General features: G+C 44.7%; 1 protein-coding gene across 3 annotated transcripts in view; it reads left to right on the top strand.

Annotated features, from left to right (window-relative positions):
* The window catches only part of GRIK4 (glutamate ionotropic receptor kainate type subunit 4), a 637,398-nt gene that overhangs the window by 496,668 nt on the left and 126,122 nt on the right, over positions 1-14,608 (top strand). For all 3 annotated transcript variants that reach the window (XM_033098464.1, XM_033098465.1, XM_033098466.1), the window contains one exon: positions 433-537. In XM_033098464.1, coding sequence (XP_032954355.1) covers positions 433-537 — 105 coding nt within the window. The remainder of the gene's footprint in view (positions 1-432; positions 538-14,608) is intronic.

Raw genomic sequence — 14,608 nt, 5'->3', positions numbered from 1 at the left:
TTGCATTTCAGTCAGTTCATCCTGACTTCTTGTAGTCTGGGGTGGGTGAGCCAGTTTGTGACCTCTTGGATTTCTTTCAAAATAGGATAAATGCTATTAACAGCCAAGGGCCTGGAGGAGGCGCTCAGGGGGATCTGAGCTCAAGTTAGCGTCTTGGCATTGTGTTGGTTTTTGCAACAGCTGTGAGATCATTGGATGTGAGCCAGCCTTCCCCTCCTCCAGCCCTGGCCAATTCTGAATCAGTTTCAGAGACATCACATTTATAGTCTCAAGATCCCGTGGCTGAAAGGTGGGCAGGAGAACAGATCTTGATGACTTCTTCCTTGGGTATGCTATTTGGGCATGCTTAAATAGTACATGTGCAGAATGTTTGCTTGGGCCAAGTGGAACATGGGGCCTATTTGGTGCTGTAACTCACTCTCTCTTGGACAGGTAGAATTGGAAGGTCTCACCGGCCACATTGAATTCAACAGCAAAGGCCAGAGGTCCAACTATGCCTTGAAAATCTTACAGTTCACGAGGAGTGGTTTTCGGCAGGTAAGCCTAGCTATGCTGCCATGGTGGCAGACCTCCTCTTTGTTCCTTTCTCTATCCCCAGCCTATTTCGCCTTGGCACTCAGAATGGCCTCCTGCTCTCAGTTATTCCCAAGAACAGCAGGCTGCATCCTATGAAAGCCTTCTGGCACGCACTGGCTTCCCCCCTTCCTGCCTCAAGGATCAGCTGATGTGTGTCAGGAGCTGCATCCCCAACAAAATACCAAAAAAGGGGCAACCATGCTTTATTAAGGGGAGAAGGGAGGCACGGGGGTGTCAGGTAAGGAAGGAATTTCCAAGCCTTGTCCACTATTTTGAATTATTGTACCCCCTGAATCTTGCCCTAACCCTGACCGGTGTCAGACTCCAGGTTGCTTGCTGGTCAGACACAGGTCAGGTCCCTTGGGGCCTGAGGGATTCCTTTGGCATTAGAACGAACAGCCAGTTCTCTCCCGTTAGCTCTTTTCTGGCCCACGCTCCCCACTACCACCACCATGCCAATCACGTCACTCCTCCTCTCCTCTCTGCTGCTTGTCTTCTCCCATCAACTTAGGGATGCTTTGTTCTTTGTAGCTCCTTTCAACTCACTACTCTTTTTCTTATTCTCCTCCATTAACCTTCTCCTTTTCTCCGATTGTCTTCCATCAGAGGAAACAGGGGTTCTGACAGCCACTCCAAGTGTCTCTCTGAACATCTCCCAACCTCCCATCGCTCTAAGAATTAATTCTCTAGGCTTAGCCTAGCCCTTCTCCAACCTTAAAAAAGCCTGAGGATTAGGAAGTGGTGCACTAATTATAGCAGGAAGCAGACATATTGAAGAACTTCCTGACTCTCAGAGTTGCTGAACAAGGCGACATCCTATTGCAAGATTGCCTTTCCAGATTATTAAGAATCATTACCTTCACCTTCCTCATTAACATCATCATCACAGCAGTTTTCATTTAGTAAGTTCTTACATGGATCATATACTACATTAAGTGTGTCACGTATTTCCTCATGTAACCCTACAAAGTAGGTACTTTTTATTAATTCCCATTTTGCAAGTGAGGAAACTGAGGCGATTGACTGATGGGACCTTGAATACATAGTAATAGCAACTGGTTTTGAACCCAAATACCTGTAACTCTGAAGCCCAAGTTCTTGACCATTATGATAAATCATGCATTAAAATTACCTTGGTAATTTGGTAAAAACACAGATTTTTTTTTTTAGACTCTACCCCATAAGAGTCTGATTAGGTAGCCCTAGCGCCCAGGAATCCATGCAGCCAAACACCCAAGGTGATTCTGATGGCACCCTGGGCAAACGTTTTGCAGGCTTGTCATGTTAACATCCTGTCACCATGTCTGAGAGGCTCTGATTTACCCCTTCCCACAAGGTCCCTTGGAGTTCCTTCTAGGAGGACATTGATTACATGGGGCCATGAGGCCTGATCACCCATCTTAGATGAAAAAATGTAAAAGAAATGAGTCCCAGAACAAGAAAGAAGAGCCCTGAGTCCTGGTGCCAGCTCTATAAATAGCTCCTCACAGCTCTGGGCAAGAACTATATGGTCTTTAAGCAACGAAAACTGCTAGTGTTCTTCATAACTTCCCAGATGGGACCAGGGTTAAAGTAGGTGGCGTAATACTATAGTATGGAGTCTCACAAAGTGATCAATTGATTTACCTAACAATCATTTAAGCCTGTACTATGGATCAGGCTTGTGGAAACAAAGCTGAAAAATTGTCCCTGCGCTGAAAGAGAGCTCACAGTGTGGGAGGGAGACTGACATAGAAAAAAAAAAATAAGTGAAATTTGTGGTTATTAAACTCAAATCGTGCCCTCGGGCTCATACTTGCCTGAACAAATGAAGCAGCCAGCCTACAGGGAAATTGTCAGGCAATCTTTTCCCTGTGCTTGAGGGGTATAAAGTGAAGAATATTCATTCATTCTTTCAATAAATATCTGTTGAGTGCCTCCTATGTGCCAGGCTCTCTTCTAGACACAGGTTAAAATATGCGGAATTTATATTCTAGGGTCAGACAATAAGCAAACAAAACATATATAATATAATGTCAATAGCGATGAGTGTTATAGGGAAAATAAAACAGGGTAAGGAAATGGAGTGTGTGGAGATAGTCATGGTGGAGAAGCAATAGTTAGGAGAACACAATGCTCACGCCAAGCTCCAGACCCGCTCCATGGAAAGCCTAATCCAAGGCTTTGAAAAACTCCCCTTGCTCACCCCTGCTTTCTGAGTGCTCCCCTGGAAGGGCCCACTTCTAGCACCCCTGTCATCAGGCAACACGTGTGCTGGTCGAGTTGCCTGGTGGCCCTGATCCCAACCCCCACTTGAACGAGAGCTGATTAAGCTCAAAGTCCCTCTTCACCTTAACTGCTTCTCCAGCATCTGCTACGCAGGCTGGCTTTTCCCAGCTGCCGGGCTGCAAGATTAAGTCATTAAGACACACCATCCCCAGCCACCAGCACCCATCCCTCAGCCCCCACCCCAGCCAGCAAGGTCTTCTGCTCTGAGGCATCCAAAACGGCAGCTGCTTCTCCTTCTCCAGCAGCACACATCATTGGTGTAGGGTAGGACTGGCTGCTCAATCCCAGAGGTATGTGAGAATGACCCCTGGGACTGAGCAGCCAGCCCTACCCTACACCATGATGCTTGTCTTAAAGTGCACATTCCCAGGCCCCACAATTCTCAGTTAGTAAAACTAAGTGCATTCCAGGAATCTTCATATTCTTAACTGACATCTAGACAGATGATTATAGTGCAGGTGGCCCACTGATTATGCTTTGACAGGTGCTGTCCTAGTAGAAGAATGTTAGTCACCTGCAGCTTCAATGCACAGAATTCCTTCTTGAGCTCCCCACATCCTACCCCATCTTTTTGAGCGAGTGTTGAACAGCATCTGCTGCAGAAGTGACCATGAAAGAGGATGATGCTTTTGACCTTCCGCCCCCTAAGAGACACGTAGTCCTGATTGGAATTATAAAGTAGGTTATGATAATCCTCTTTATCACCATTTTTCTTCAACAAATCTGCTGACTGTCCTGCTGCTGTTCTGTCTGGCTCAGGTTCTGTAAGTACCAGTGAAAACTTTGCAAGATGTATATGGACACAGATGTAGCTTCACAGCGCTGGTCCCCAGATCCCATGCCAATCACTGGCCCAACCTTTGCCTCCTGACAGGTGTCTTTCCCCTGCTGATTACAGGATGAATAAATGGTTTGAGGAGTGATAATTAATTCTGCTTCTTTTCCAGGATGGGAGAAATGTCAGTATCTCTGCTCTAATATTCTCCCAATTCCATCCAAGGTGATGATGGCAGGGGAAGGGAGAGTGACCAGGCGCAGGGGAAAATGACATCTCTTGAGTACCTGCTGTGTACCAGACATCACATGGGCACTCTGCAGGTCACGTCTGATCTGCAGAATATCCCTTCAAGGTGGATAAACCCCCCATTTCACAAATGAGGAAACTGAAGCTCAGGGAGGGGAAACTGTTAGCAAGGACTTTGGGCAGAACTAGAATTCATGCTCAAGTTTGTCCAATACCGAAACCCATGCTCTTGGGTCTCCCACTCTTGACCTTTCCTCATTTACCTGGAATCCCTGTGCCCCCAAATCAAAACCTTTTACTCAGTTCTGTTGCTTTGCTGCCACCTGCTGCAAACCAGGAGGGCTCCTGACTCCCAGGGACCTGCTGGGCTGAGCTTTCTCTAGTGATGGCACCTTCTCATTTGGATTTGGTTCTGTTTGTTCTCTTCCTGTTTGGAAGAGTGACTATTAAGAACTCGTTTTGATTATGTAGAAAGCATCATGCAGGGACCCAGTGGGTTGTAATTGGTAAAATGTCTGAACCAAAATGTCTGACATACTCCCTGCCGGTGGTTGATTAAGGGATTATTACCATTTTAAAAATAGTCTTTCAAAATTTAGAGTTGTGTTTTACCACTTAAAAACTTACCATTTTGATTTGGTTTGGAGACAGTTTTCCATCTTGGGATTCTGTGGAGCTTCCACTGAAGCCGGTTTAGGGGAAGATGTTCCCTAGTGTCCTGCAAGTGACATTTCTGAACCTGGACCATCTCCCAATTGCTTACTTATGGGTGTAGAAGTCAGTAGTGTTGCTTCCAGCCTCTCTAGCTCCATCCCCTCGTTTTTGCCCGTTTGAGATCTCCCATCTCCATCCTATGTTATCCCTTCCCGTCCCCCAGAGGATATCCTGGGTGGTATTGGAATAGTATAATCTCCCTTCCAAATTTGGGAGAAATCACATTTAAAAGAGGCAAGAGGGGAAAAAGAAGCACAGCATTAGAGAGCCCTTACTTTCCTTCGTTTAACTGAGTCTAAAGATCAGAGATTCTGAGCAAACCTCAAGCGACCCTGTTAGGGCTATAATAAGAGGAGTACACCTTTCATCTGAGGATCTGAAATGGCTTAACAAGCTCTAAGGAAGCCTGTGGGAGAGGGAAGGCTGAGGAAGGGGGGTTCGACATCCTTAGCTAATAATGCAGATCGCGAGTTTTCCACTGGCGCACTGTATATCACAATGGGGGCACCTCGATTTTCCTTCTCTGTGCAATGAAAATGGTAACCTTTCAACATTTGGCCTGGCTAAACCCAAGGATTATTGAAACTAGATTTGCATGTTACTCCCTTCTGCTTGCCGGTGGTTAGATAGAAAACTGGCTCTACTTACATAATAATAACAGCTAACATTTATTGGGTGTCTCCTACATGATACACTGTGCTGGGTGGTTTATATGTGTATTTAAAATATCTCATCTTTTATGAAACATGCATAAAAGCTATTCTTGAAGGTAAGCAAACTGAAACACAGAGAGATAAAGTAATGTGTCTACATCCATACAGCTAGTTAGTTCCAGACTTAGAAAGTGAGTCTGGATCAAGTTTTTCAAAATCTGTGGTCTTGCCATTTTGCAACATGGCCCTAGAACATCCTGGAGGAGACCATTGAGGCCTCTACTCTAAATTTTCCACCCAATGCAAGGATGTTCTCCACAGTGTCCTTAAGAGAAACAGCCATCCGACCTCTCCTTGAGTATTTCCTGGGCTGGGGAATTCACCACCTCCCAAGGGACACATTCCAAAATCTTCTAGGCACTGGGTCAGAATCTGCCTCCTAATCTTCTCCTGTGAAGCAACCCAGAATACTCTGCTTTCTGTTTTTTACCAGCTCTTCAAATATTTAAAAATAGTTTGATTTAACTTCCTGAAATTTAGCATGAAAATCTTGAGTACCTCCTCTCTTTCAAGGGCTGGGAATTCAAGGTAAATGAATCATGGTCCCTTTAAGAGCTCATCATCTTTAAGAAAAGGCAACAATTGCAGCCAACAGTTACTGTGCAGTGCTCAGCTTGTTCTTCCCTCCAATTGTTTTCTTCCCCATAGCTTTTCCCAATACAACAACACAGCTTCCAATCTCTCCCTACTAATGACTTTTGGTTTGTCTAGGTCTCTATTAAAACATGAGTCCCAAATTGGAAACCATGCTGCTGATGGGGCAAATGGCACAGAGCTGAGAGAGTACTGTGGGACTGTCACCTTCCTCACTCCAGACACTAAATTTCTATTTGCCACATTAACTTGCTTCCGGGAGTTAGTCTCCAGATTTTTTATTCATTCTGAACTTTGGGCCTTACAGTCAATTAATTTCTCCACTTGCTCCCCTCTCCAAATACACAGGGTTATTTTCACATGAATTTTTCATAGAAACCAGCCCTGAGCCACCTTTTCCTTGGACCTCTGATCCATTTAACTCTATTCCTATGGAGATGGAGAAATTGGCAGAGCTGGCCAAATGGGTTATGAACTGGTAGGTATATTTCATTTTCCAAAGCTGACAACTCAGCTTTCCAAGGGGCTGGTTTTCTGGGATACAGAGTTCTAACCAGAGGCAAGAGGACGGGAGAGATGGCTTTTGTGAGTCCCCCTTGCAAACCAAGATCTCAGGGATCTGGTGTCCTCTAAGAAGCTTCGGGGAATCCAGATCCAATTTCCTACAGTTCCTGCGGGTTCCACCAGTTGCTGGGAGGATAGGTTGCCTCTCCTTAATCTCCTCTCCAGACATCTTGCCTGACAGCTTGCTTTGGCAGCACCTCTGAGTGACATAAAGACAGCTACTTTTCTTTTCATGGCCCTCTACAGCTGGGAGCACCAGGAAACATCTTCTGTTGCTTGGATGGCAATTTTAGCAGAACTGCTGGTGGTACCGCCTCCTATTCCCATCTCTAGATACCTTCAAAAGGAAACAAAGAACAACACAAACCCCTGAAAACACCTTGTCAGATGAGCTATTGTGCTTCCATTGCCTGCCTGCATGTGGCATTAGAGAACAGCGAGGAGGGTATCACTCTCTGTATGGAGAGGTCCCACTCTGCATCCGTGCCCTCTTCTCCAGCCCCTCTTACTAACACCCTCTGTGACAACTCAGGTCCCACCTGCGCTAAGGAGAACAGCCATTAAGGCCCCGATAGTGGGGAAGCTGCCAGTGGGGGAAGCTGCTTTGAGAGTGCCATGATTGCTGCTGTCATACATTTTCAATTTGAGGAAGGACTTTACGATAAATGTTCAGATCCTTTCTTTGAAGCTGCCTTTGCGGGACCTGTGTCAGAGTGCTAAGGTGGGTGGAGGGTGTGGGGAAGCTACTTGCTGGAAATCAGGAAGGAGCCTCAAGTGCCATCTCCCAGGCCGGGGGACAGACCGGACTAGAGTGGGCAGGCTGGGGAGGCTGCTTGGTGGGCCATTCCTTGCGAGAGTCATGGGAGTGAATTTGCCTTTGATGAGAAAATTCTGAGACAGCAGATTCTTGGATGGAGGGAGGGGTGAAAGAGATGGGTGGTTTGGTGGGTGGGAGCTTTGAAGGTTACTGAGAAGTCACTTATTCATTCCTTCTAATTAAGGAGCCGGGAGAAGGGGAATTGGCATGAGTTTAAAATAGTTGACTAGGTCTCATAGAATACCATAAATTATTAGAGTTGGAGGAGAGGTCACCTAGTCCCACTTGCCCACCAGAGAGGGGACTGTGTCATTATGGGCTTAAAACCTGATGGTAGCCCCAGTTTGCTTTCAGGGGCCGTGAAATGGCGGTTCTACAGCGTAGCTGTCATGTGCTGGGCCTGCTCTGTCTTTGAGCCTCCTCCTACTCTACACCCTCTCAGACGCTCTGCCCCAGTGATAGTAAATAATGTTGACCTTGAACAGGACACACCAGGTGGTCTCACTCCCCGTGCCAGTGCCCCAGTGCACAGGTCTCCTTGTGCACCCCCATTTCTCCCCTGACAATTCATGCTCACATCTCCAGAACTCAGCTCAGAGAGCCTCTCCTCAGGAAGTCTTCAGATGTTCTGTGTATGTGTTCCCTGTGCTTGCCTGTACTGTAGTGTTGTCACACTGTCATCACTCCAGGGATGGGGACTCCTTGAGTACAGAGTGGGGCTCAGCATAGGCCTGGAGAAAGGGTGAGCCAGATAACCAGAGCCTGGGGAGTATGCAGGAAGTGCACAGGACCAGCTAGTTTTTCTGGCCCTAATGAGCTCACATCCGGCAAGGATACCAGAATCCTGGGGACCTCGGATTTTTTCCCTGGGGACCTCGGACTTTTGAGAGTTCTCAAAAGTCACTGTTCCCCAGTTTGTTCAAGGGAGATTTCACATGACAAGCCTACCCACTGACAACAGGAATCTGAAAATTAGAGTGGAAGGCCCCTCAAATCATTGATTCATTTTTCCCTTTCCATTTTCTTTCCTTTCTCTAAGAACAATACTCTTCTAGTTAATTAAAAGTCTAGTAAGGACCTCCTCCTGTGAGAGCATCTGGTTCACCTGGCCACCCCCAGGACGACAGACAAGGGACAGATGAGTTGGCTTTGGAAGGGTGTAACGTGAGGGCCTTCTCTCCTGCTGCCTCCCTGGACTATGTATATTGGATTCTTTCTCCCAAAGCAGGGGACTTCCTGCTTATCAGCTTTGATGGAAAATTCTCCGACTACAGAAGCTGATTCACACATCAGCCTGCAAACAAGTTAGAGCTACTCAAATTTTCAGACAGGGCTGTTTTGGGGCAGAGGAGCAAGGTTTAAAGTGCTGTGTTTTAAATGTATTTCTTGTAATATGCCCGATGCGTCCTGCCTGAGCTCAGCCTGGGGAAGCTTGCCAGTTCTCAGGGACTCCTTTCCATGCCTCTTCAGCCAGCTCATGCTTGGGAGAGCTGGAAGAGGCTGAGCTGCTCATTTCGTCTCTTGAAGCAGCCTGCATCGGTTAGCTATGATGAGACATGGGCAGGCTACAGGCCAGAGGTGTGGGGAGACACGGCAGGCAGCCCAAGGGGAGAGGAAAACCCAGGGAGGTGAGGGGCAGTGTGCAGTCAGGCACTGGAGGGGAGTGGAAGATGCAGGGCCAAGGCCCAGCTCTCACAGTTCGTAGCATTCTGTTCCTCAATTGCTTCTTCAATAAAATCGGGATGATAGTTATAACATGTTCTATGTGCACCGTACGATCATTGTGAGAACAAAGTGAAATATTGTGTGTAGATGTGATTTGAGGATTCTACTATATTATGCAAAATTTAGTTCCGTCATCTTTCATGGAGATGTCTATCTATATAGGTGTTTCTCTAACTTTGCATGCAGTATTCCTGGAATCTCACTGGTTCAGGGCATGGAGAAAGACAAAGCAGGGCTGAGACATCTGCAAGAGGCCTACAAAGATCACCCACGCTTGCTGGACATAAATTCTCTCAGCCAGCCCCTCCCTGCTTCAGGACGGGTTCCTTACGGCCTTCTCCCCCCCTCCCTCTGCCTCTCTACTTCCTCCATCCCTAACATGGCAGTGTCACCAGTTGCACTTTGCAGTGGCTCTGGACAGGTGTGAAGACAAGAACCAGAAGTCAGGGCTACTCCTGGAAAGTCTAAAGCCCATCTAGGCTTTGCCTGACATGGCACTGCTCAGACAAGAGTGCTGATACCCCACAACTAAAAACTACCCGTTTTCCCTGAGGACAGTGAGGCTGAAGCACACGCTGCCTCTCACCTGCAAGCCTGCACCCATCTAAGGGCAGTGATGGAGCACTCTCAGCCCATCTCTGAAAGCACAGCTGTACATCTTGCCTGGCCCTCCAGCATTCTACTGTTCCCTGAAGGACAGTGAGTGATCAGCTTCCTTTAGCCCAGATGCTTCATTAGAACCATTAATTTAATTGGCATCTGCTGCTCAAAGCTCACAGTTGTGTTATTAGTACAACTGCTTTCCCAATATACTCCTTTACCGGCGAGTTTAACAACTGAAGCCAGGCACTCTCTATGTGCTGACTGTGTCCCATTCATTGGCAGTAAATTTCTTGTAAGATGAAAAATCTCAAGCTTGTCTGAGATCTCTGATAAATTCTCTCCTCAGCAGCTAATTCGAAATATCTTCTGGGAGGTGAGAGAGGTGTGCAGCTGAGTCTTTATACTTACAGACTCTGCCGTGAACTCACCCCACCAGTTTGATCAACCCCCAAAAGATTTAGAAGAGAGTCTGTGCGATTTTTGACCAAACATGTAAAAAACAGAAAGTTGACATACAGGTAAAAGAAATTATTGAAATCAGTATTTCTGTTCAAAAAGAGAGGTGATATGAGCATCTTCACTCAGGGAAATTTAACTTCTGAAACCTGAGCTACTTGGAGAGTCCATTAAATCCCTGAGAGCACCACTGGGGGTGGCATATGTAATCAGAGCTGACTGGGGTGAACTGGGAACAGTCCTGCCATAGACAGTATTTACCTGTCACTAGAATCCCTGGAAACAGGCACTGTAGGTTTGTTCTCTTTGGCAAGGGGTGTGGTGAAGGCTACACCAAATTCCACTTCAAATCCCAGAGGTTGGGGATTCAGGATGGAAGTCCGGGCACATCTTGACAAAGCCAAACATTCAAGCACAGAGTACAATTGATCCTTATTATCTGTGGGTTCCATACTTGAAAATTTGTCTATTCACTAAAATCTCTTTTATAACCCACAAATCGGTACTCATGGCATTTTCTTAGATATGTGCAGGGCAGTGAAAAAATTGAGTCTGCAGAGGGTGCGTTCCCAGCCAAGGTGGAGCAAGGTGACAGCTCTTCTTGTCCCAGCTCTCATACTGCCAACAAGTGTCTTTTTCGTGGTCTATTTGGGGTCATGTCTTTTTTTTTTTTTTTTTTTTTTTGCTTTTTCTTGGTGATTTTGCTGTTTAAAATGACCCCCAAGCTTAGGCTGAAGTGCTGTCTATCGTTCCTAAGTGCAAGAACGCTGTGATATGCCTTATAGAGAAAATACAGATGTTAGAAAAGCATCATTCAAGGCATGAGTTATAGTGTGGTTGTTCAATATTAGTGAATCAACAAAGTAGATTAAATAAGGTGTGTCTGTCAGCAGCAACACATACAATGAGGTTATATATTGATTTGTTGACGAAAATGTGAGCAGAGTCCTCATAGGAACCTAACCCTGTTTTTCCCTTAGGAGAAATGGTTCAGTATTTCCTAATTCAGAATTTGTGGAAACTTTATAGACCAGAACTACTGTGAAAGATGAGAATCAACTGTAATGAGATTCAGCCAGGAGAGAGGACCAGGAATGAACAAAGTTATGAGTAGCGGACATTTTCTTCAGTAGCTCAAAAGAGGAGTTTTCTCTCTGCATTCGCTACCCCTCCTCTCTTGTTTTCTTTCAATGTCCAGGGAGCTTATCTGCCCTGGATGCCCTGGCCTTCCTCTTGGTTCCTCTGATGTCAAAGTAGAATCTAGATCCTACACTCCTGGGGCCAAAAGGGATGATAAAGGCCCTCTAGACCACTGCTCAACTCAAATGCTTGGATTCTTGCAAATACTACTTTCTCTGAAATAGAGTCTGTTTGTAAATACCTCCAGTGTTGGGGACCTCACTACATATGAGGACAGCATATTTCATCTTGGAAAGCTTTCTGTGTTAGAGAGCTTTCCCTTCTATATTGGGCACAATTTTTTCTTTTTAAAGCATCTGCCTTTTGTCCTTAGTTCTGTTTCTTAGGTCCACACATTTTTCCATCCTTCCCATGACTGCCTGTACTTTTTCCTTCTATAATGTAATTTCAATCTCTACCTTCCTGGTCAGTATTGTTGGAACACACTTTAGTTTATTGGTGCTCCACTTAACGAGTGGGCCTTGGAGCAATATGCAATATTTCCGGTGTGGTCTGAGTAGGAAACAGTCTCTTTCCTTGCACTGAAACTGTCATGCCTTTGTAAATGGTTGTGTGCAACTAAGAAGACTACAATGTGTTAGCACTTTTAGATTTATTTCCACATTAACCAAGCACAATGTCTTAGCTCCAAAACCAGGTTCTCTAGTGGAGGAATGCCAGACATCAACCATAAGACTCAGAGAGAACTGTTTCGTGGCAGGTGGGAGAGAGCCCTTGTCGAATCTCTCTCGTGAGTAGCCACTTCCTTCATCTCCACGTCTGGGTAGCCATGCTTCCAGTGCTCTCTTTCCTGTCCCTACAATCACCTGTCCGAGGCCTCCTCATGTTGCCCCTCTCAAGCCTGTCTCTCCCAGTCTCTGCCCTAAGGCACTTTGAAAAACCATACCACATTATAAATATACCCTGCATTTTTAGGAATTCATGTTTGAGCCGGAAGGGGCTAGACTATATCATTCTTTTATAGGTAAGGTAACTGAAGACTAAAAAGAAGTTACTTGCCTAAAAGAATTTCGTAATGCAATTCAGCAGACATTTATGGAGCACCTATTACAGGCCAGGCACTGTACTGAGAGCTGGAGGCACCCAATACAGTGCCTGGCCTATAATGATGGGTGCTCCATAAGGAGAATTTATTAACGTAATCACTAAATATGACTAAGCACCGATGCTGTTCTAGGCATTGGGTATATGATGCGGAACAACACAGAGTCTTACCACTTGTGGAATGTATTGTCCAGTGGAGAAGATGGGCTTGAAACAAGTAATTACCTGAATAATTATATGATTACAAGTGTGATGAGTGCGACCAAGGGGTAGTTCTAAGGCATTACGCTTAAGTTCCTGTGATGGGGTACTTACCTGAGACAGAAGGGTTGGGAAGGGCCTCCCCACAGGGTGACATTCTTACCATAACTTAATGGATGGCTGTGCATCCCTGGGTGAATGGGAACATGATGAGTCTGATATGGGACTCAGACCAGAGCTGGTTGATAGCAGAGCCAGGTCCAGAAACTAGAACTCCCGATGCTTAACTTTTTCCACTGTACCCCACTGTCCTCTTCCTCATGCTTTATTTAAATATCCTCTTCAACATACATACATCAGAATCAAAGGCAAGGAGAAGCAAAGGCTGACTTCTGGAATATGGACACTCAAGCAGAGTCACTTACGGCAATTACCAATGGTAAAGAATAACAATTCAATTGTTTACTAAATGTTCAACTACATGTCTGTATTCCAATAAAATTAATATCTTGGGGGCAGTATGTTTGAATCTGCATTAACAATGGAACTTTGGACAAGACACCTAACCTCCCCGAGCCTGTTTTCTAATCTATAAAACAGGGATGACAGCAATAACCTCCTTGCAGAGTGGGTGGGAAAATTAAGTGAGATAACAAATGTAACACTTAGAAATGTTCAAAAGTATTAGCCTTTGTAATTTTATTACAGTTGGTACTTTAGTTACAACAAGTGACTAGGACTAGAAGTTCATTGATGCCAAAATGTATTTATTGAGAATCAGTTATATTCCAGATTCTCTGTTAGGGGCTGTTATATAGTTGTGAGCAGGTAAGGTGTCCAAATCCTTATTCCAGGCACTTTCATACTTTTTGAGCATGACTTGCATTTAGGTTACAATCCAGGACACACATCATCACTATGCTATGATAATTAAACCCCAAAATTATGAAACAGTTGTTTCCCTGCTATGTGTGTTGTACTCGGATCTACTCTTAATATGTGTTTCATTTTAAAAATGCAGGTCTGAATGCACTAAATTGATTTCATAACCCACTAATGGGTCAACCACAGTTGAACGAAACACTGTCTTAGACCAACTGAGTTGAAGGCTTAATAAGCCCTGGCAGAATACATTTGTTAAAGAGTCTTCCCAGCTTTCCCTGGGCTTGTTTTGATCTCTCACCTTTGGCATTTGCCAAAGTCGTCGTTCTTCGATCAAAAATTTTCACAGCATTCGGCATGCAAGCCCATATTTTGTACTAAGGGAATATTTTGGCTAAGAGAATGAGGTCTTTAGCCAACATCAGCAGCTCCCTTTTTTCCTCAAATCACCTCCTCAGGCACTCAGTTGGGCCCTTACTCATAACCCAGTCTCCCAGGTAAACTAAACTTTTATGATTGGAGATATTGGATTTAAATTCAATAAATGTCCTGCCAGGGTGATCATCATGGAGGCTTACATTACATGCCTTTTTAGCTAGTTTTATATCAAGGTACAGACCTATACTATAGAGACTGTGAAACTATAGCTCAATCTTCATTTTCTGGGGTCTCTAGCCATAGCGTTTTATACCTGACTGTCACTGCATATATGTCAGAATTAGTTCTGTGTACTTATTATATGCATCCTTCCTTCCTAACGAGGCTTCCACTTTGAACCTGAGACTGAGGTTTTAAAAAAATATAAAATGAGTTGGCTATTGGTTGTCCAACTTTATTTTTTTTAAGATTTTTATTTAAAAATATAGCGAACATACAACATTGTATCAATTTCAGGTGTACACCATAATTGTTCTACATTTATATACCTAAAGAAGTGATCACCATGATAAGTCCAGCAACTGTACCACGCTATCACAATATTATTGATTGTATTCCCCATGCTGTACGTTACTTCCCCAGGACTTATTTGTGTTATACCTGGAAATTTGAACCTCTTATTCCCCTTCATCATTTCCTGCCTTTTAAAATTTTTCAGCTAAAACATTCAATATTATTTTATATTAATTTCAGGTGTACAACATAGTGATTAGACATTTGTATAATTTAAGAAGTGATCCCCTGACTAGTCTAGTACTCACCTGGCACCATACATAGTTATTACCATAT

This window comes from Rhinolophus ferrumequinum, chromosome 25, assembly GCF_004115265.2.
Source record: "Rhinolophus ferrumequinum isolate MPI-CBG mRhiFer1 chromosome 25, mRhiFer1_v1.p, whole genome shotgun sequence".
Lineage (NCBI taxonomy): Eukaryota > Metazoa > Chordata > Mammalia > Chiroptera > Rhinolophidae > Rhinolophus > Rhinolophus ferrumequinum.
Note: the sequence above shows the minus strand (reverse complement) of the source record. Positions and strands in the feature narration are given on the sequence as shown.